At 40.0% G+C, this 23,888-nt stretch overlaps 1 protein-coding gene across 4 annotated transcripts in view; it reads right to left on the bottom strand.

Annotated features, from left to right (window-relative positions):
* Positions 1-537: 537 nt before the first annotated feature.
* The window catches only part of TECRL (trans-2,3-enoyl-CoA reductase like), a 58,519-nt gene continuing 35,168 nt past the window's right edge, over positions 538-23,888 (bottom strand). For 2 of the 4 annotated variants that reach the window (XM_038135500.1, XM_038135499.1), the window contains exons 5-12: positions 12,990-13,105; positions 10,874-10,979; positions 9,724-9,796; positions 8,478-8,521; positions 4,852-4,909; positions 3,870-3,955; positions 3,407-3,452; positions 538-2,291 (exon numbers count right to left, since the gene is read on the bottom strand). In XM_038135500.1, the coding sequence (XP_037991428.1) occupies positions 2,164-2,291; positions 3,407-3,452; positions 3,870-3,955; positions 4,852-4,909; positions 8,478-8,521; positions 9,724-9,796; positions 10,874-10,979; positions 12,990-13,105 (657 nt within the window). In that variant the 3' untranslated portion in view covers positions 538-2,163. Of the gene's footprint in view, positions 2,292-3,406; positions 3,453-3,837; positions 3,956-4,851; positions 4,910-8,477; positions 8,522-9,723; positions 9,797-10,873; positions 10,980-12,989; positions 13,106-23,888 lie in introns of all 4 variants that reach the window. The other 2 variants (XM_038135501.1, XM_038135502.1) reach the window with 2 other exon arrangements.

Raw genomic sequence — 23,888 nt, 5'->3', positions numbered from 1 at the left:
TATCATGTTTATCTGAGACAGCCTTCTGCAATGTATCTTCATTTGTTCCTACCCAGTATTTGCTCTCACCCTTTACTTTACTTTTTCCCTTACTTTAAAACTTCAGTCATTTACTTCAGGAGCCAAAACTCTTTTCCCCCTCACCCCATGTACTGAATAACCAACTAATAAACAGGGAATTAACAATTCCAGAAGTATTTCTTCCACCTAAGCTAACTGTTGAATAGGAACCGTGTTCGTAACAATTGGAATCCCACAAGAAAAATGCCTTGAACAGACTTAAAGCTGCAGCCATTGCAATCAAAAGATTATTGGGTAAGTAATTGATTTTAATAAGTTGCTATCCTACATGGACTATTTTAACACTTTAAGATTGCTAAAATAAGACATTTAGTAAACACGAAAGGAAAAGAATTTCAGTAGCTGGATTAAAAAAAAAAACAGACACTGCCTTTATTCACACATCTAACACTGCCTGGAAAAAACCAGAGTTTTAAAAATATTGTGGTTAAGTATTTGATTAAAGAGTACAGAAAATAATTTTTTAAAAATAGATCTTTATTAGCAGTCTGGGTCAGAGAACTGGATATTCACTTTGATTAGGGTTTTCCATTGAGAGGAATAAAAATTTTATTTCACAGGTTACAAGTTAAAAAATATGGAAAGTGATGTATTTACATTACAAAGATGAAACTGAGTTACAGTGGCTAATAGGATAAGTGTTGCAAGTTAAACATTAGAAGAGGGATGTGAACCCAATTTACCAGGCAAATTAACTTTGTTAGAACACTTGAGCTAGAGCAAAGATAACAGCACCTTTAGGAGACAAACTGCCTGCCTTGCTGGTGTACTCCAGTGTTTGTCTAATGACTATAAAATTCTTTAGGCAAGATTATTTTCACCAGCCTAAGGGCACCAAAAGGTATTGATAAATGTGCAACAGAAATAGAATGAAAGCTGGACTCAATGCCCTAACTCTTCATATCCTAATACCTGCTGAAACAATTCTGGTTCTTTTGCTCTGCCTTACTAAAATCGAGCTCCTGCATGACATGGGTGCCACTGATTTGCAAAGAGAGCTACTCAGTATTTTCAGGGCTTGAATAACAAGTCCAGAGAATCCCTTTAAAAATAATATCCTGGAAAGCAAAGTAGCAGATGGAGCCTGGCCAAGGCGAAGGGGAGCTGAAGCCTGTCAGCAGTGTCCACCTGAGGCAGTTCAGATATGGACTGAAATGCATTTAGCATCTCTTTCCTGTTGGATAATGAGCCACACTCTGTTTCACCTTGTGCCCAAGGATTTCACACTGCTTCGTGCAAGTAAGGTGAATGGTGTCTGGACACAGGCACTGAGCAAGGGGATCTTAACACACTTGTTAGTGCAAAAGGTTTTCTGCTATTTCCAGACTGTTCAGTGTGAGAAAGGGGAGTGGGCCTCAATGATGTACCCAAGGTTATGCCTCAAATTAGTTACAAGATGGGAAGCGGTCACAAGCAGTCCCCTTGTGGGATTGTGGGGCTGATCTGCCTACCTAAAAATAAAAGAAAGACAGTCCTCTTTGCAGTGAGAAATTTAAGCTCGTTTGTATTAAACAATTTGCTATGAGATTTGATTAAAAAAAAGAAAAAAGAAAAACTTAGTGAAGCTAGACTAAACAGTATTCACACCATAGTGGTCATCCTTTGATGTGATGCTTTAAAGGAACTGAGGCACAATGTGATTTTTCTGTGCAGTTTAATAAAAATAAGGCTGTGAAACGTCTTATGATGAAAAAATCCAAGACTCTCCTCAACATCTAACACTGAACCTTAAAATTGCCATACCTGAATGTGGCAGATGAGTTGTGTTCATTAATTTTAGCAGCATCTGTGCCCATTTACACCAGCTAAATATCTAGCTTTCAATATAAGCAATTTTCTTGTCCCTTTTCAATTAGCTCCATTACAGAAAATCTAATTAAATCATATCTTTTAGCAGGAACCAAGAATTCAAGAGCTAAATTTTTGCATTTAATTAAAACCTCTTCATCTTGAACTGTTAATTTCGTGAAAAAGATATCCAATAGTTTCTCCTCTGATCCACTTAGTTCCTGAATGAAATGGCTCATTTACTCTAAGTTGGCTCTTGAAGTGTACATTGAGGCTCCAGCTCTGGTGACAATCTCAGAAGATGATGGGAATCATAGCTGCTTTTCTCCGCACTTCTGGATAAAATCTCTTCAGATACAGCTTGTGCTTCTTCTGGGCCCACAGAGACATCTGGATGACCATCAGGAAAGCAAAGATGCCAACTAGCAAGGAAAAATATTCAAAGAAAAGGATCACGTGTGTTCTTTCAATGCCTGTTTCTGGAAATGCGGTAGGGTTTATGGAAATATTTGCAGTCTCTTCTGTGGGCAGAGACAACATAGCAGTTCCTCTCAGCCTAGCAGTTGCTGATATTCCATAGCCCAAGGCTCAGCCTCCACTTCAGAATTCACACAGATGACCTTTACATTTGCTAGACATACCCTGTACCGCCTCTACCACCTCTGACTTCACCACAAATCCATATATCACTAGACTGCCTTGGCCATGGTGCTGTCTCAACCCATGACCTCCCTCAACCATATTTCTAGTTTACTTCTGAACTACAACACTTCTTTGTTTCTGCCTCTGGCTGCCAACCATGACAGGGAGCTGTGCTCTAACTCTCTGCTGTGTAGGGGGAGAGCCTGGCCCTAAAGCAAGTAGGCAGGAGCTGCCTGATCCAGCAAATAGGCACCAAATAGGGGATAATTTCACTGCATTTACATTTTGCAAATTCATTATCCTTTGATTAATGTGGAGGTGGTTAATCAGATCCATGTGGTGTCCAAGCTACGTCTGGGACAATTACAGCAAGGATGAGTGTGCTGCGTATGTTTCTGCTCCTGCCGCTCTAGGGACAGCCCTACAATGTCCCCAGACTTTCAGATAATTTTCATACCAAAGCCTAAAACACAAGAACATTTCATCTTTTCAAATAAAATTTCAATTTAATTTTTGCATGATGCAGTTTAACCCACTTTTGAAATTCATTCTTTTCCATTTGTAAGCCACGTGGGGCTACTTCTTACAAGTAGTTTTTGTAGGTTTCTGTTTTGAAATGGAAGAAGAATTAAAAAGTGAATGTTTTGGAGAGCTCAGTCCCAGGGGCCATATTTTTGTGAGTGTTTAGGTCTTCTAAGGATGCAGCAAAGTACTGAGCAAGAGTCACAAATTCCACTAAGCAGGCTGCTCTTACAAGCATCTTGGAGGTTTATCTCATATGTTAAATATGATGGAAATATTTCATATACTATAAACTTTTTTGGCAAATCTTAGATTTCCAGAATTCTCTTCCACAACCACTTTAAATGCTGTCTTCATTCTGTTTCAAACTTACCTGGCAGAGTTTGTGTCATCACTGTGAAACTAATCCATGACCCAGCCTGTGGCAAAGAAAAAGGCACAGTTAGTTCTATATTTTATGTAAAGCAAAATGGCAAGTTTTCAAAAGCTCCCCATGGAAAAAGAGTGTGGAACTTGTACTGGAAATGGGAGAGGAAAAGTAGTAAGAAATTAACCCCCCAGTGTGCTGGATAGAGTGAAGAGATGGGTGGTAAATCTTTAGATCACTGGGGAGACTGTAGTGGAGGGGAATATAGACAAAAGTCCATGTGATAGTGATGTGAGGGAAGAGGAGGGTCTGGCGGAGAAACATTTGTGGGAGAAGGAGACTCTGACATATGAAGCACGAGGATGGATGTGCAGAGGAAACTGCGCTGAGGTGTTGCAGATTTTCTGCAGACAAAGGCTGAAACAGCAACCACCTACCCTTTGCACATAAGCAGAAGAAAGTCATGTACCTCATATGTATAGTTGGGACAGGATACCAGTAGGAAGAGCCACGTGAAGGGGTTGTAGGTTGGACTTGGAAAACAGGTTCTATTTCCTTGTGAAAGGCAAAAAAAGAAAACAAACAAAGGGTAGGGAAAATCAGAACCAGTTTCAGTACCGGGAGAGGGGAACTGAGCCTTATCACAGCCTGCCTATGTAACAGCAATTCCCTGGGCCAATGCTCTCAGGATACAACATGTTAGAAAAGTTTCAGTGAAATCTTTTGAGGTAGAAAAAGCTGTATTTATCCCAGTGAGAAAGAACTTAAATCAATTTTTTGGCTCTTTCTTCTTTTAAGCTGAATTAAGCCCCTTGCAAGAAATAACATAAGCAGTTTCCTAACCACAGTGCATGAAAACATTCCAGAATAGAAACTGATTTCTGTGTGTCAAGCTGATCATACTGTGGTATTTTCTTTAATAGGGTGTTCTAGTGGGGAAATTACACTATTAGTGTCTGAAAACATATTTTACTTTCCAGTATATATTGTATTACCTTTATTCTCATGACAAAAAAATGCAGAAACCCCAACCTGCTAAGAACATACATAAACATTATGTAAGTATTTATGAGTCTGTCTCTGTGTATTTGAATATATGCATGTACATCTTTGCCTGAGATGAATGTGTCTAAAAATTCTGTGATGTAGTTTAGAAGTTTTTGAGACTTACTTAAAATGAAATACATTGATGTCAGTCACCAGCATGCTTTAAAGGACTTCAGTGCTTAAATCCATATTTAAATTGCAGTTGTATCTAATTAAGATAAATTTTCTATAAGTTTTGAAACAACAGCACTGTTGCTAATGTTTCCTTGTCACAATTTTTTGAAGGTGTTAGACCAATGGCATGGTTACTACTTCATCTTTCTTTATGCAATAGATGTAGGTACATAAATTACTGTACAGCAGCAGAAGATGGATAGGTTAAGGAACAGGAAACAAAGACAGACCTGAATTGGTTTGGTGAGCTAAAGCTACGTTGATAAAGTGGTTTCCAGCTTCACACATCTGCAAGACATTAAAAACATATTTTCAGTTGTATGCCTAAAAGGCTGTGGCAACTGCATGCAGTGCATAAACAGAACCCTCCCCATTACAACTCAGTCTCTGTATCCAGGAAATATGTATTCAAAAAACAGCCTGTGATCTCTGTCCAATGAACACTGTGGGTGCAGCCTGGGGTGGAAACCTCTGGCACATCTCCACAGAGCTCTGTGCAGCCAGGCCTTCAGTGGGGTTCCCATGCTCAGCACGTGCAACGTGTTTGGCTCTGGGGAGATCAGAGAGATTCCCTGGCTCTAAGGCATTCATCAAGATGCTCTCCTTGATTTTTTTCTGGATTTAATCCAAGCTGCAAAGAAGCAGGTGAAAAGCTGACCTCTGGTTTTGTAAAGATGTCACGAGTTAATGTCCCTAGCCCTCTTCCTGCACACGCCTTCAAAGGTGTTCAGCAGAAGAGGAAGGAAAAAAAGGGTGATTAAAAAAGCAGTAGTATCTAAAAGGCAGACTGGTTGAATGGACAGTAGTCAGGGATTGATGAAGGAAGGGGAGCCAACTCTTCCTGGTTCTGGAACTCTCTGGTCATGCCCTTTCCAGCCATAACCAGCTTCTCAAAGCTGGTCTCTAGCATTTAGGTATTTCAAACCTTTGGTAGCAGTACCGTTTCTCTCCATTTGGTTGTACAGCCTGTAGCACAGGCTGATTTCAGATTTGCTTCAGGCTTTCAGTACTTCATCAGTTACGACTGCTGAAGAATGAAAATATATTTGCCCATATTTAAAATGGGAACTGGGAGGAAAATCAGTTTAAATTCCTGAAGAAGATAACCTGTCATCGCAACTATGTAATTTTACGGTGTTCATTTTTCCCCTACTCTGTGAAGAAAACTAAAATGGTGTATACAGTTCAAGCTCAGGCTGAATTGAACTTTTTTATTAATTTCTGGGTTTGAAGACTGATTTGGCCTCTCAAAAAAATGCTTAAAAGTTACATTTTCTCATATAATTATCATCCTATATTTTGCAAGGGTCAAAAATGTTTAAGAAATTAAAATAAAAAGGAAAATGTTAAAACCTAGAGATGTTAAAAGTGTGAAGTCACAAAATTAATACAAAAATATAAGAGCTTCAACTGTCATTTTTAAGTCAATTCTGAAAGTCATCCATAACAAATTTTTGTTAAAGCTAATTGAAAGAAATATGTAAGTTCATTTTATATTGAAATGTGCTATTACCTGGAAGAACATTGTAGATAGAAGAATTGTTGAAGAATTTTCCCTTTTTGGCAGAGATTTTTGTGGGGTTTATTTGGAAGATTTAAATCAGATTTATTCATAAATAGATCTTTTATTAGCTGTTATTCTGCATGGGTAGGTAGTTACAGTTCAAGTCCTGCTGTCCTTTTAAATTCTTTTAATTCCAACTAACTGACAATGCTCTACTATAAATACCAGATATAGAACACTAAATAGCCAGAAAATGAAATTCCATTATAAAAAACCATATCAGAAGCTATAACTCTAAGCATAGCAATGGACGTAATTTTAATTTACATACTTCCAATTATGAGCTGGGAACGTGATTTGTTTTTCCTGATTGCTATTATTTTAAAGAAATAGGTTTTGTGGTTAGAAGTGGTTTTGTAAAACACTATAGCTAATGAGATGCCTATAGTATTGTAGAGCAAGAGATATTCACACACTATAATTAACCCCTACTGATTCTAATAAAATAAGCTAAAGGCATTTCTGCAGGGATTTTTATTGGCTTACCTTTGACTCTGCAGCTGCATTCTGCTGTGATTAACTTGTATGTCCCTCTTTAGACATGTGACTGTTAATGTTCTTCATTGATAACCACTGCTAAATTTAAGCTAGACCTCAGTTTATCATATATAAAATATGGGGCAGCAGGAAACAGCAGAGAAAAAGCTGAAGCTATTTACAATTATAAAATATTGAAGCCCACGCACTGTTTCCCCTCTTTATATTCCAAGTGTACCCTATGAGAAAAACATCCCTGCAAAGCTTAATTTCTCTAAACATGAGAATCTTCCAGGAGGACCTGCAGAAGCTCTTCACATTATTCACTACTGATGTTTACAGCAGCTGCAGATGTATACACTTAAATCAGGATATGTAATAAAGACAAGTCTTAAAAGAGGGTAGAAAAAAAATAAAAAAGAAATCTTCCAAATATTTTATTCATATGTTTTAGAAACCTGTGGAAACAGCTCAAATTATTTTATTTCATGTGTTGACGTATTAAATTCTTTGTCTGGGAATCTGCCAACACAAGGATCTCAAAGGGACGAGTCTTGAATTTCCTTGGTTAGGGTGCTCTCAAAAGAGCTGTAAGAATTCAGAGCCTGGACCAGGTGCTGATGCAGATCTTAAGGGGATTGACATATTTTATAACAAACACCCCCAACAGGACTCATCCCTTTGCTTGATGGCAGCATTTTCCTTGCAGGGCATGTTCCAGTGATGCCGGGAAGGAGGTTTCAAAGGAAAAGGAGGCTTTCTCTAAGCAGAGACTTTGATGAGGACTAGTTTTGCTGGCAGCACTGAATATTCAGGCAAGCGGTTTGCTTGGATTCAAACACCCCTTGAGCCTGGGAAGGGTGCACACAGCAAGGTTCTGGGCGTACTGCTGGATTCCAGTGCCACAACCTCCTGTCTCTGTAGTACTGGGCTATTGCTTTTGGCTCTAGAGCATCATGGAGTGTGTGAGCTTCTTCACAGAAGTATTTTTTTTGTCTTTGCTGAACCTTATCAGAGCAAGAAAAACTGAGGACTGCATGGACTGACCCAAAGACTGCCAAAACTGTGACCTTTAAGGGTCCCGTTTTACAAAAGCATTTAAATATTGCTAACGAGTTCATGGATGTTTTTCTGAATAGTGTTTGCCTGTAGGAGCCTAGACATATTGATGTCCCATCACCCTGTCATTTCTGGAAACTGATCTGATTTTCAAAGAGGATGCTTTGGCTCTGGCTCAGCAGTTCCAGAGGACAGAGAGGATATACATTTCCATGAGAACTTCTTACCAAGCCTCTGTCTCACTATAAAGTTATGTTCAAACAGCAAGTTGGGTAGTCTCAGCCACCCTTCATCAGCTACACTTTCCCTTGGCTTATCCCAATCTGTTAGGGTTTATTTGTATTGTTTTTAATAGCTGTTGATGTAAGTTATTCAGGGTACACCGAACTATTGCAACGTCTGCTTGATACATAATTCTTCAGTGATTTAAAAATGACCAGTTTCAGTCTGTCTAAATATTAATGTTCTAACACAATTACCAGTAGTAATAATGCTGATGATGTTCTCACAGCTCTCAAATACAGTACTTCAGTTTAAACTCTGTATACATAAATATTAGTAGGACAGTTCCTGACTGAGAAGCCTTAATAGATCAGTACTAAATCCAGTCAAAGTACACAAGGCTGTGGGCATGGACTTACATGTATTTATATACAGAATATTAATATTAAATGCACAGAAGCATTACTGCATTTTGCTAAATTGTGAGTTAATCCTATTCCATAATCATAAATAAAACTTCATTTTTGTACATACCAGAAAAGCAAGAGCAGCGTACAAAACTTGTTTGTGGCCAAATGCTAGAAAACAGAATGAAATTATAAATTGCATTTTACAGTATGCACATGGTTTGCTATGGATGAAATTAATCTAGTGCTGAGGAGCAGAAATGCTTCTTTCCTGACAGGCTCTGCAGAAAGATTGGATATTATCACACACAATATGAAGACAATACAACCAGTAACAGCACTCTAGAAATGCCAGTTTTACACCGCTCATTTCAAGGCAGGTTTCACCCAACTTTTTTTAGTATTTGCCAGCTTCATATATCCAAGCGTTTTGTCAAAGCAGCTGGTGGTGGTGAATCCCTTGAAAAGGCAAGAAGGGGAGTGTAGTGAATGTCAGTGTCAAAATCAGGCTGAGAATTGCAGCCTTATCCATAGATCCAGGCTGCTAAAAACTGTGTCTAGGGAGGTTTCTGCATTGTTTGCAGCATTGTTGTTAAAGACGCACCAAATCCAACTGTCATCTAGGAGAAATTTTTGATTGAAAAAACTTAGCAATTTAACTAAGTGTAAATAAAAATGGCAAAGCAAACGCTTTTTCCCCATAGTTCATATATAAATCTGAGATACAGAGGAAAAGAAAGACTAAGGTATAACAAGTAGCAGAAAATAAAACCTGTGCCAATTATTCTCAAAAGAAGCAAAAGTACACGGAGCAAACAGAAAAAAATCATGAAGAAACAGTAGTGCAACAACAAAATATGATAAGAGGGAACAGAATTATGGATGAAATCTGAAAATTAAAAAAAAAATCTTTGTGTTATCAGCAGTATGTGATGGATTTTTACTGGTTTCTCAGGAAAAAAAAAAAAACAAAACCCTAATTTTCATGAAAATTATGTATCTTTAGCAAGTAAATATCTCCTCCAATAAAATGCAACCAGCTCTGTTTCTCTCCTGCCTTCTTTAATACAAATGTTGTGAAGATGAGCAAAATATATTGATCTTTGTGTTTTCTCTGCTTGTCCAAAATGTCCTGTTCATAAACTGGACAGTGATTGACCATTGCTGAACAGGCACAAACATTCAATGGCACAAAGCAGAGTCGCTTCCAGCGCAACAATCTTCCTCCTGACAGGGAGCAAAGACTAATTTCTGGCTGGATAAGTCATATGATTTAATGTGGGACCAATTTCTTGATTTTGGAGAACTTCAGGTTACACAGCAAAGACTTTGTCAAAACGAGTTTGTCAGTGTTGTGTCCTACCCATACCTACATGGCGGCGTGTACCGTGGGTGGTTGATGTAGTATGCAATCCAGGATGTGAATCCCCAGTAAAAGGCACAGCCCTGGAACAGACAGATAATTCTTTTGAAAGGGCAATAAGGAAGTGCAAACTGTAACTTTAAAAGTATAAATTCTGCCAAGTGCAAAACCTGGGTGACTATTGAAAGGCTTTGCAGTAGCTTGTGAGCCTTAGAATATATATCTTTCTAAGATGCTGTGAAGCCAGTAAAAAAAACTGGGGACACAGTGTAGATTTTTTTAATGTGTTTTATTCCTGTTGTAGGAATTGGCACTTCTCCTTTTTTGATTTTATTGCTGAAGATTACATTTCTATGAGCAGTGCTCTAGAGGGCCCTCTCCAAGTCTAGGGCTGCTTAACACAGCTGAGCTGTTACTGTACCAGAAATTCAGCATTTCCTAGCAAGATAGAGCAAGACAAACAGAACACTAAACCAGACAAAACAAGGAAGAGTAAAAGTGAAGACCTGTATCACACCCATGTGTTGATCTCCTTCACCAGAATCCTAAATGTTTAAAGGGAAGGTCTTTACATCACACTGAATGGGATGGAGGGGTGATACAAAATGGCCAAGACAGAGTGTATAAAATAAAAGAAGGCCAGTGAGTAATGACACACTGTTGAAATTCAGGAGGCTTTGGAAGAGAGAAGACCTGGCCAGCTCAGTATCTTTCTGCCTGAGGCCTCCATCTATAGAAGGAGAATGATTTTTTCCTACTTGTAATTTGATTTTCACTCCCTAGCACAAGGCTGTTTCTTGCTCTGTATTTATACTTCACCAAGGAAGCAGTGTATGATTTCTGTCAACACTGCTAGATGTTCCAGAGGCAGCTATCACCATAAAACAGCACTGAGTCTGAAAAATAACCTGGACTTGACAATCAGCCCCTTGGGTGAATGAGTCAAAGTGGACATTTACATGCAGGAGCAAAAATGGACATTGATTTCAATTTATGTCCTCAAGGACATGGTCCTGAAATCCATCCTGTTATCTGTATTTTCACTAAATATAATTCTTGTAGCTACAAAATAAATTAATTTTTATTTCTCTATCTTCTTCCAAGGACTTCTTTGATATGAGGATATTCTCTCTTACACAAGATGATAAAAATATTGTCACCTTTATCATATTTTTCAGAGGAGTGTGCCCTTCCGAAAACTTGTGAACAAATAATGTCTCCAGAAGATGTCTGATGTAGTGTAAACAGTGACAGAAGCAGGCCAAGCTGCAAGAGAAAAAAAAAGGAAATTAAGGTAAGTGAAAGATTGTTTTTATTACTTCCCAGTTAATGTCATGAAAGGAATAAGAACTAATATTCCAAAACTGCAGTCACAATAAAATTGTGGGATTTAAGATACTATCTTAATTGAAGCATCTGGAACCAAAGATTAATGGAATAATTTTCAGTGTTAGACAAAGTTGCTTGCATTTTGCAGGAAAGCAACTTATTTTTACTAGCCTTGAAACAAAAAGAGCTCCTCGAGCTCTGAATGTGATACATAGTCCTGGCAAGACATTTAGACAGGACAGCTGTGTCTACAGCCAGGTGTCTGATGTGCTTTTCCAAAAGATGTCTCCCACATTTTAAGGCCACCTTAATGCTCCTGTAGGATGTGTCTGACATTTAAAAACATTCTGAATATCTTCTGAATGGTTTCCTTGTCCTTTGCCAACTCAAGTAGCTGCATGGATGTAGTTTGTGTTTCATTTCCTTGTGGATGCAAAATGAGATTTTGTTGCTAGTTAATCCATACTGGTGACTTTTTTGTTGCCTGTTATAAAGAAATGAGGCAATTGTGGTAGAAATTATTATATTGATTCTCTTTTGAGGAAGATTATGAAACAATAACAGGCATTGCTGATTTGCTTCTGAGAATGAGCTGCAGCTCCTAGTGATTGAATTTCAGAAACAAATGTCAGGAGTGATTCCTGATGGCATTTTATCTTGCTTACATTTACTGTACTACCATAGCCCCTCTTGCTGCAAACCAATTATAAGACATAAATGAAAAGTGTTTTTCAGCATGTGAATTCTCAAATAATTTTATTATGCATTGTGTATGGTAGCTAAAGTCAAAGATTAAACAATTTCAAAGTAATTAAACCAGAGAGAGTTGAGCTAAGAGAATTTTGAACAATTAACAACTTATCCAAAGCCTGGAGCAAATTTCCAGCTTTGCTGAAAATTTTTTAATTAATTTGGCTTAGGATGGGGACCTCAGATGAACCCATTAAGGAGTGGTCACAGGCAGGATTCTTCACAACCCTTGCCCACCCAAAAGAAGGCAAAGGCATTGCAGGTTCTTCTGTGCTGCCAGAAACTCTCTCCTTTTAAGCATATGCACAAGAGAAGGAAGACAAGTATCTTGCAGCTCTGGATTTGAATTCAATTATTCTGTGTTCTCATTCCCAGCTCCACTAACTCTCTTAATGTCTCTCCAAGTGCCTGTTCCTCCATCTGTAAATGGCATTATTACTCACTGTATTTCTCTGCTGTCTACCAGTTCCCCTGATTCTGCAGTCACAGTGTGGAAGAAGTGTGTGGGAAAGCTGTACAGTCCTTGAGCCTCCTAGGTGCCTGTGTACCCTCCTATAAGTGTCCAGCTTATGCAGGTGACAGGCTTTCCTTGATCACTTGTCACCCTTCTGCCAGGCACTAATCACCCAGAATGGGGACAATTCCACTGAAGGAAAGTTCCTTCAAGTGTGAAAGCTCCCAGTCTGCCTGGTGCATTCTACTGCCATTCTGTGGAGGTGCTTCTTTTGAGTTTCTTGACCTGACTCATGACTTGCACACCTGTTGAATTTCCTCCTTCCTGTGCCTAGGTGAGAGCTGGTGTGGGGTTAGTTATCTTCTGTGCTGGATGCTGATGCTGCTCATCTCAAGAGCAGGAATGTGCTTTAAGGCAACTGGGAGTGGAGCACCTGAAGTCTTGTCTTCTTTGTCAAGCATGACTTTGGGTTACTGTCCACTGTGTTTATTATTTCACTTTCTGATTTGATGTCATAGTATTTGAGGAAAACACTGCATCTCCATGGTGGTCCATTACTGGGATCCCATTTATGGTCAAGCTCATGAGTGCTGCTAAAATGACACACAGGTATTGGTAATGACTGAATCTGACATGAGGCGGGCAGCTTCAGACCCCCTGTACCACCCTTAGCTCTGGAAATGCAATCTCCATCCTTTGGCTTCTCATGATACAGGAAAATAATTCCCACAAGTGTCACTTACTGAACCACAGGGTGGCGGAAGTTCTTCCTGCTTTCCACTTGATCATAAATAGTCGAGAGGCGAATGTAGAAGAGCAGATATATGAGAAGAGGCCCCGTGTATTCTGTTAGAAAAAACTAGAAATGAAAAATAAAATAGCTGTGGCAGAGTAGAAAATTATATCAGGAAAGGTGTGAGAGAAAGAATACCCCTATCCACAACCCCTATTCATCCTTCAAATTACTTTTGGCTTCATTTTCAGGACTTAAATGACACATAGGGGATTCTTCTGCAGTCTCTTTAGCAAAGGAGTAAAATCCATCTAGGAAATGAGAGATAGGTTTCTGTGCAGAACATTAACCCAAGTCAGGAATGCTTCATGGAAGATGGTCAAAATCCCTGTTATCTCCTCTTTATATTTTTGGCTTTGCCGCTAGGTGCCTATTTGGAATCTAAATAACACTGAAAAACAAGGCCAAGAAACTGAAGGCAGCTTGCTTTCTGCCAGTGCTTTTTGCAATTAAGTGGTACATCAGTTAAAAGCCAACCAGGCATGACAGAAACAAACACAGCTTTTAATCCTGGTAGCTTGCAGAGTCATCTGGAAGGGAGGCTATCATTGCTTGAAATTTGGTGGAGGATGGAAGAGCAGGACCACTTTGCATGGTACTTTGAGCTCTTTTTTGATTACTGTGTGGCTCTCCTCCCTGTGCAGGCACCAGCAGAAATAGCCTGTGGTAGGCAGACTGGACAAATTACCCTACTGTGACAAAAACAAAGAAGAAATCATTTCATCTCACCATTGTCACCCCTGTTAGGCACAGAGAGCTGAGAGGAGGGGCAGAGAGAGAAGGCAGAGTCATGGAGATGACATGAGCCACCCTGTTTTGAGGTCTGACTTTGGCTGTGTACAGTCTGTATTGCTTTTTGTTGGGGAACATTCTTAAGCCACACACAGATGGAAGAAGTAAAACGACATTAGAGTGATGAGGGATCTAGATTTGATCACCTGTCACTGACCACTGGACTGAATCCCAGAATAAAGTGGAAGTGGTGTAATCCTACACATTTACAAGGACTGGCAAATGGTAACTCAAGGGCCTATCATTGCTTCAGGGAGAAAGATTTATAACTGTTGGGTTATTTGGCTTTACGGTGTCTCTTGGCACTGCTGTAGAATTGTAATGAATAAACACCTGTGGCTTAAGGAAGCAACATTGATTTTAGACCGCCTTTTACAGAAATAGAATTTGACCCTCCAGCAGGTTGTTCTTCTAATCACTCCTCAGAAGAACATTGAAAGAGGAAGGTTTTCCTGCAGATATATCTGGCAATTAGGTTCCTTTTTCCTGTTACGGGGGGAAACCTTTTGAAATTTTATCCTTTCATAGCAGGACAGTCTCCAAAAGTAACAACAGACTTAAGTGTTCTCTACCAGGGGAACATCAAATTCCCTTTTGTTCCTAGTGACATCATGACTCCTGTGCTCCATTTAGACTCTGCATGATCCCAAGAGCAGGTGTGTTTGTGTGTGTGTAAAAATATTTAATCCAGCAGTCCAAGACCACTCATTGTGGAATACCTCACAGCCAAGGGCTTATTAGAATTTTGTCCTGATAGCGGTTGCATGGATCTGCTCCAAAATGTGAGCCCACTGTGTTTGGCACTCTGCAAATTCTGTAAGGGATGGCCTCTGCTATTTAAACCTAACACACTAACTCTAGACTATGGTGGTGTAGGGGACAGAGGTGCAGATGATGTGGTCTGGGCAGGTCAGGGGAAGAGCCTGGAAGGAGCTGCTTTATTCAGCGTAACTTTTTTCTCTCTGCCATGAGCTGCACCACAAAGTACATCCGTAACTGCCAGCTTTCAACATCTGTTTGGCACAAGCACATTACAAAGCTGCCAGGACGAGTTTGGCAGGACTTAGCACCAAGTTGTGTTTACTTGTCACTGCACCAAGTGCTCCCCCCTTACCCCCTGACTGATTTCAGATGTTGAAAGGAGAAGGAGAGTTTCAAGATTTAGTAAAAAATCCAGTCTCTCTTTAAAAGCCAAAGCTCCAGACAAGATAACAGAATCCTTGTGACAGAGTTTGATGTAGCAAGGGGGGAATGCATGAGTGCAACTCAGAGAAGCAGTTGAGAGCACTCACAGTAGCTCTTGAGCTGGGGTTTGTGGAGAGGAGCAGCATCAGGATGCTCAGGGTGGGGACAGGGTTCAGTCTTGTCTGTGTGTCAGTCACATCACCCATGTGGAGGCAGGTGGTGCAGGGTCAGCCAGGAGATTTGCAATCACACTGGGCACTGTGTAGCAGACAGGACTGTATTTGCCTCTGTCATAACTGAGGCACACTGGCACATAGTTAAGATCAGTAACATTCTGTTTTAGAGGATGAGGCTCAATTTGCTGCAGTAGTTTTTGCTGTAATTCACTTTAGGTAAGTTTCAGGCTCTTTCCTTCTGTTGCATCTCCCATGTTGTGGTCACTGCTCTCATCCTCTGGCCTACTGATTTCAAATTTGTCATAAATGAAGAACAGGTTTCAGAAAGGCAGGCAGAGAAACTTCTAAAAATTCCCATGAATTCAAGCAGGTGAACAGGAAAATAGTCTTAAATTAACACAACATTACAGTTATTGGTTCTACCCACTGGCAATCAAGAGCAAGCACCATTCTTTTACTATTGATTCTCAGTGATTATATGCTATTAAGCCTAACTAGTATCTTCATGCTCATCCTATAGCTGACTAATTGCTGGGCTTGGGGAGTTACTTCTTGTGTCAAGGATCAGTTCAACCCATCATTTTTATAGGTGCTCAAAATTAGTAATCCCTGCTGACACATTCTGCAAAAATAATAATCCCATTTTAAACAAAAGCCTGAAAGTAATAACATTGTAGCTTGTTGTTTCTGAAAAAAAAAATTATTTTTTTTAAAGTGATCATTTAAAACACAGAGCACATTTACCCTGTAGAAATGTAAAAAGAAAAAAGAAAAACAAACAAGCAAAAACACCAAACCTCAATATTTAGAAGAAAATTGTTTTTTCTTTACCATCTTGTGGTCCTGCCTAGATTATTTTGATGTATTGGGTGCAACCAAATATGGTGATCCATAATAAACACAAATATAATTTCCTGGAGGAGCAGTATGTCTCTATAACAACGAGAATATCTCAATAGGATTTAACTGCTGAGCTCATCATCATCATCATCATCATCAACTGAAGAGCGAAAACAGGAGATTGCCTTTTTTCTTCATATCTGTACACTCTTCTTCATATCTTGTGGAGTGTCCAGTTCTCTTACCTTCCTTCTCTCCTCTCCAGTGTCTGACATTATTTACTCTGTAGACCTCTTATTCTCAGTAACATAGAGAAAATGCTCTTAAATTAAAATATTCTGGAATCAAAATGTCCCCAGCATGGTCAGCATACAGGGTGCTAAAATCAAGCTTCTTTAACCATCTCAGTTATCAGTCCTCAGAGACCTGATTCAGTAAGGCCTAAACTGGAAATATCTACTGCATAAACAGCAAAACTGAGATCCAAAACCAGTGAAAAGAGAGCTAAGTAGGAGTTTCCATTATCCAAGAGGTGATGGAACAAAAGCTAAAACAATACAGGAGAGCTAATGTGCAAACCAGCAAAGCATCTTGCATAAGCCAGATTGTTCCTGCTTGTTTTATCTCTTATTCTGCTCATCGTGCCAGGAACACCTTGCTGAACAGAGTAACAGCCAGAAATTCAAATCCCAGACCTTGTGAGGTATATTGAGGGATGTATGAATGCTGCAGAGGTAAAAGGAGTTCTTTAAAGTCATTGGAAGGATCTTCTGGCCGTTATGGGTGACAGTGCCTGACACTGTCCCAACAGGTCTGCCAAAGAGAGTGGAAAGGATTTTGATGTGAGTTAAAGTGCCATGTGTACTGGCTGGGAAAAGGCAGAACAGGACAAAAGGAAGTTGTGAACACAGTCAGTGGAGTGGAGGGAATCTGAAAAAGAGTCCAACCAAATCTTTATAAATGAACAGCCCACATAATAATATCTTCACATGAGGGCATCAGCTAATTCCTCTCTGTAATGTTTATGACCTGCCCTTTCTGTAACATCACACAACACGCCCTATCTTGTTGCCTTTTGGCATAGTCTCACATTATCTCATTTATGACAAGCAGCAGAGCTGAGGAAAGGCCATACAGCCTCTTCCACACTGATCCCTTTCCTGGAGCTCTTTCCATGCCATCTAGGGCCAGTCACTGGTGCTGCTTGTGATGTTTTCTCTTCCACTGCCCATGGGATGTCAGGATGGAAGCAGAGGGCATGGGATGAGGGTAATACCTGCAGCCAGGACAATGACTTTGGGTCACTGTCTGTAGTCCTCAGCCCACCAAGAGATACAAAACAGCTCAATCATGTCCTGGGTGACTCTGATGGAAAAGCAGCTGCAGTATATAAATTATCTAATGGACAGGGCTTAGTTTCTCTGATAAATGTGAGACAATGGCAGTAGCTGCAGGTCTGAGCCAAGGTCAGACTGGCACAGTACATACTGCACAAAGAGGAGGATCTGCTGCTATCAGACAGACAGACAGACCATTGCTGTGTGTGAATGTACAGAGCACAGCTGGGATTTTAGAGAAACCCAAGAGAAACAGGCAGTTAAATCCTCCCAAGTCCCCAGATCACTTTAAACTTAGCATATAACTGCCTTAGACTCCTTTTACAGTCCCAGCCCTAAGTACTCTTGAGCTAATGATCATTAAGAAACATTATTAATTTCTAGTTTAATTTCTACTTCATATGCTTTGTTACCTCATTAAAGGCCATACAGTTACCTGGGGATGATAATGGCATAATTTTAGCACTTCCCCTAAATATTCACCTTTGTAAAAGCTTTGTATTTTCATGTTTGCAAAAATCCACAGCAGCAGCAATTTTGCATCAGGTAATACAGTTCTTAAGGGCTGCTTGAATATTCAATTAGTTTTTGTTCCAGTTCTCATGGAACTGACTAATCCATTCTGCAAAACCTAAATTGTGCATGGAGGGGCACCTGAAACTTCCCTTGTCTGGGCAGATTTTGTAAGGACTCAGTGTCAATGAGTATTTCAGGCTGCTGCTCAATATTTACTGCAAATACCAGAGATAGGGATGGATTTGCTGTAGGATTTTATAGACAAATTGCAGCTGACTCTGGCCAGTTTCAGGAGCTGGGGAGTGAACAGCGATGGATGCTGTTTGTCCCTGAGTCAGGCCTGTGAAATAATGGAGGGGAAATCCCAACTACTTCCTCCTGTCTCTTCTCCTAAGACTGGCCTGTCTGAAACCATGGCATCAGACCACTTTTTACTATAGTCAATGTTCTTCCCTGAGACTACAAGTCATTTATGTTTCTTACTCAAAATGGGCAATTATTGCAAATTAACAGACGTTCTTCTTATGCATACACATACATGTATGTTGTATATGTTTGCACCAATGCATATTCAGAAAATAATTCAATTTCTGTTGGTAACCAAACACCAATGTGAGTTCAGATTTGCTGCCAAATCTTTCCAGGTCTTTGACAGCGTTTTGAAATCTGCCTTATAATGTGCATCATTTTAAAATGTGTATTTATCTTCTGCTATGTAGATACATAAAAAAATAATGCTTTTTAAACACCTGGTTATTGTAAATAACCTTATCTGTGCTTCTCCTCCAGAAGCCTCAAAGCACTTTGCAAAGTGGAAAATACTGTTACTTTCTTGCCAATGTTTTGGAAGCTGAAATACAGAGAAATTCAGTGACTTGTCAAGGGCAATGACTTGGGTGAAAGGACACTCGGTCCTCTCAAACACTGGTTCAGTCTCTGGTTCACTGTGCTGAACACTGGTTCACCCTCTGGTTCACTCTTCTCTGTGCTCTCCTCACACCCTGGATGGGGTCAGGCAAAATTCCCCATACAAAATAATTGTATGCCAGGCTTATGCATTCTAGAGAGACTAACCCTGCTCAAATTTGCATAGATTGACAAAATGTCAACCTCCCTAGTTACTCTGAATACAAATAGGAAAATGTCTACATTTGCCAGCTCTGTACATCAAGCAGCTCTTTGTTCCTTAAGTAGCAGGAAGGGTTTAAGCATAAAGTTATGTATTACTGAAAGAAACATATTGTTCTATTTATGTTTACTGAATTCCCTCTACCTTCTTTTTGCACTCAATGGGGTAAAAACTCAAGGACGTCCCTACAAATACTTAGGCATAAGTCTTTCAGTCTTTACTGTGCTTTAGAGTAACTAGAACCCTCAGTATTAATTTTTCTAGTAGCTCCCTAATTCCCTTTGGCAACTGAAAAATTGACACTCTGGCATGGTTCATTGTGAGCTAGTGGCATTTGTTGCTGAGACCAAGAGAAATTATTGCAACACTGTTTGCATCATTAGAAGCAGCATCTGAGGAATCCAAATCAGCCAGCTGGGCAATTTCAGAGATCTCCTCTTCCCTTATCAGTTCACTTCATGCTGCCACTGGGCAGTAACAAAGAGCCAGAAGTACATGTGGCCCAAGGAAAGGCACGAACAATATAAAACCATGGCAAGAAATCAGGCAAAGGCAAGCTGTTCTCTCCTGATAACCCTGGAGGCTGAAAAATATTAGACTTAATTAAATGAAAAATAAGAGCAATCTTGTGCGTGTAGTTTGCCTTTGTGAGAGGTCACAATGTTTTTAAAAGTTCTCAGCTTTTGACTGGGATCAGCTCAAGACTTGGCCAACTGTACCAAGGTAGAGCAACCCTTAATGTGTGTTCAAGCAGAGACCTCTGCCAAGTACAAATTGTTAGCTGTAAAACAGAGGTGCTTTGCATTACAAATAATTGTAGTTGGAAAATGTACTGTCAAGGAAATAGTGACTTCTTTTTTTTTCCTGGAGATAATCTTCTATAACAAATTATCTATTGATCCAAGAGGCTTAGCAATGAAAAACCATTTTACAATTTTTCTGTCTTTGGCCCTTTTTTGTAGCTGTTCTTAGGCAACCCATAGATCCACACAAAATCAAACTTTCTGTTTATTTGGCACTTCTGCAAAGTTTTTCACATATCCACAATTCCCTGAGTGTGTTATTCAATTTGTAGTGTCCTAGTCCCATGACTAATTCTGTCTGAATTGGCCACAAAATATGGAAACCCTGATATATATCTGCTGAGGACCATATTCAGTGACATTCTCCTCTACATCAAACAGAACCCCTCTCTCTCTCTTACCTGGACCTCAAATTCCTTCCTAAGCTATGATAATGTGGATTTTCTTACACTTATCATCTTTACACTGTCTCACTAGTTTCCTGGGATTCCCAGTCCTCACACTTCTTCAAACTCCTCAGATCCTCTCTTTTTCCTTCTGTTGTAATTGTCTGTATTTTACATCCCATTGAGAGGTTATAAACCTTCACTGAAGTCTCTTCTTCTTCCGTTCCCAAATTAGGGAAAATATCTTAAGTTGTTCCCCATGGGGAGTCCACTCCATGTCTAACCTCAGTGTAGAGAAGGTGGAGAAAATGAGTCTGCAGAAGTTTGGCTGGTTTTTATTCCAAACCCATCAATTTCCAAATTGCTTCCTATCACCATCATCCCATAGACTTCTTGGGACTGTTCCACATTTACAGGACCAATGGATTGAGCTGTGCCAGACAGTCAGAGCCAACTGCTGCTCCCCTGTCCACCAACAGGACTGAAAACTTTGATGCAAGAGGAGAGAACCACACTGACCAAACCAATGCTTTCCCCTTGAGACAACAGCAGCACCTCCTCCCACTGCCTACACCTGCTGTGCATAACCACAGAGCTTCACACACAGATCCCTTCCTGGCTTCTTGTTCATTTCCCACAATGTCTAACTTGGTGATAAATTTGCTTGCCAGCCAGGAGAGAACAGATCAATTAGTGAAAAATGTGGATTTTCAGACTTCAAAGATGCTCCTGGGTTTAAAGAAGTATTAGTCTCTACATTTCTAAATTGAGAAGAATCTTTTTTCATTGGAAAATTTAAAATGGAGCAGTTCTGCTGCCAGCTTTACTATTTTAAGACCCTCAGGAGTCAAAGTACTCAAGCAATCCCTAATTTTAAATCACAGTAACAAAAAATATTTACTGAAGTACTGTGTTTCACGGTTATTCTTCTGAAATTCACAGGCTTGGTCATAAAATATTTTTTTCAGTTCTATGCTGTTTTCTCAGTTCTATTTGGATCCTTTTGGTAGCTGGCCCAGATAGCAACAGGACAACAGAAGCTGAAAAATCAGAAGTTCCAATCTTTGCTCGAATAATGAAAGCTTTAGCAGCAGTGTGAATTTGAGCCAGAAGAATGGATTTTTTTTCTGATTTTTCCTCTTTTCACTACAGCAGCAGTGTGTATTCTTAGCAGTTAAACACCAGCAATGTTTCAAAAAGTCACCATGCCACATTGCAATTATGTAAAAAGAGGTGTCTGTCAAACATGCTTAGACCCAAAATTGCATAGAGATTAAAAATAAAAGCCATCACTCCAGTGGTGGGAATTTCAAACAACCCTGGGGGTAAAATCTTTACAGGGCCATATAGAACAAATCTATAAACTCAGCTCCCATTAGTATCTCTACAGCATCAGTCAGCAAACCTCAACTATGCCCTCCAGGCAAAGTAAAGAAATTGGTAAGTCTTGTGCAGAAGTAAATTATGTGTTTCAGGTAATACTTGCTTTATATGAAAGAAGGGAGAGTAGAGCAAGAGTTCTAACAAATTTCATGGTACTAAGAAACAGGTTTTGTTTTGTCCCTGAATTATATTCTGGAAATCAGCCTTGGGGGCCTCCTTTCTTCTAAAAGAGCCAGCTGAGGTTGAATATCTACTTTTATCCCAGAAAAGGACCTCATTTCTCAAAAGAGACTGACAAATAATTGTTCCAGTGGAGGAGAATCACAAATCACTCACCCCAGTTTGTCCTCCTCCCTCCATCAGAGCAATCCAGCCTCTAGAACTTGTTGAAAACTGATCAGCCAATCTCAGAGCTGTGGGGAAGTGTGAGCCCAGGGGAAGTCTGGCCTTTCACAGCACAAAATACCAGAAACATTTTGGTCACTGTGCAACAGTGTTTTAGGAAAGCTGAGGAGGAGGAGGAAACATCCTTCCTGCAAGGTGTCAGCCTCTGGCACAGGGACTAAGTAGGCAACAGGAGACAACAAACCCTTGAGCTGCCAAGGTGGAGTGTGACAAGTATTATAAATCTCAGACTGTCCATGCTCCAAAAGGGAAGCTGAAGTTTCTTGATTTTCCCAGACTTGTTGATACACAAGCTTTTTGTTTGGGAACAGACGGCAGCATCACCTTTTATTTTACAACATTTTTGGAAAGGGTGCTGCACTCAGGAGGTGAAGGTCAATTCTGTTTTCCCCTTTTAAAAAAACAGAAGTCATTGCCTGGGTGTAAATCCCCAGCACTGGTCCCAGTTCTTGGCCCTCAAGTGTGATCTCCAGTGATGTGACAGAGCCCCAGAAAACCCAACTCTCTACTGAGGGCTCCCCTAGACAGACCCATGCCCAAGGCATGGACCTCTGGAGACCCAACATGTGTCAATGTTCTCCTGTATCTATTTTTGGAGTCCAGACCTGAATGTGGCCCTTTGTACTTTGGCTATCATTTTGCTGACGAGATAAGAATATTTTTATTCTGTGCTTTGTTTATTTAAATGCCAAACCTTTAAATCAGAAGCCTCCCTCACTGTGTGCATAAATCTGGTAGAGCATCAAGGGGGATGGGAGCACAGGAGATCTAAAGACAGTAAAAATTGCAGTAAAACTACACATCCTGTGTACAAATGCATTTCTAATTGCTGTTGTTGGAATACAGTCTTCTGTGAACCTTTTCTCTATTGCTATAGACTAGCTAAAATATAAAAGTCTCTTGACTGTTTAAATGACGTGGCTAGGAAGAAGATTTCTCCCACTGAGAATGGAGACAATTTAGAATATGGAGCAGAATGGGATAAGATGAATATTCAAAAACTCAGAGAGTCAACTTTTTGTATGCAGATTAACTCATAAAAAAATGCCACTGCCTGCAGTACCTACTCCTGGTCATAACTGCAGTATTTATAATGGGATATTAAGCTTTAGTTATGTTACTGTCTTAGGCTACATAAACTACCAGGAAAAGAGAGAATAAATAAGGTTCTTGCAGATTACTTAATTGTAGCAAACAGGAAGCTGCAGTAATCACAATTTTGCTTTGCAAGGAAATTCCATGGTTGAGAGACGGTGGAATGGATTCGTGAAGGAAATGGGACTAGCATTAATTAGTCTGGTCCCAGCAGGCCATTAATCAGGATGGGGTAAAGCCTCAGTAAACTCACAGACCTCTACTCAAACTGGTAGGTCACACAGTGGGAAATGCCCTAGTTCCACAGAAGTAAACTGCTGGTCACCTCCTGGGGATTTGGATCCTTTCAGAACTGGGAAGGATGGACACAGGTCATGTTCTTCTTCACAGGGACTAAAAGCTACCAGAATTTGTGCTGCTCAGGAGAGGGAGAAATGCATGTGATCTCGAGCAGCTGGATGGATGTGTGACCTTATAGAGCTGATCCAGAGGCTGGCTTTCCCCAAGTCAAGGGTTACTGTTGTGGCACTAACCTTCACCTTGAGTGTATGTTTCAACAGATAAGGAACTGTAAAGAAGCATGTCCATTCCAAGTGTCTTGTAGGAATGCCTCCTAGCCTGTAGTGACCTATTGGAGAGAGGAACTGGGACTATCACTTGCAAGCTGTTCAAACGCCTGACACTCAAAAGTTCCATCCTTGTAGGCACAGCCAAGGAAGGACAGTGGCTTGTAGCAGGTTGAGATGGACCATGTAAGCAGGGTGGGATCTGTGGGCTGCCTGAGGTAAGAATCTAATAATTT

Source organism: Motacilla alba, chromosome 4 (genome assembly GCF_015832195.1).
Source record: "Motacilla alba alba isolate MOTALB_02 chromosome 4, Motacilla_alba_V1.0_pri, whole genome shotgun sequence".
In the NCBI taxonomy this organism is placed as follows: Eukaryota; Metazoa; Chordata; class Aves; order Passeriformes; family Motacillidae; genus Motacilla; species Motacilla alba.
The sequence above is the reverse complement of the archived record's forward strand: the minus strand, read 5'-3'. Positions and strand labels throughout refer to the sequence as shown.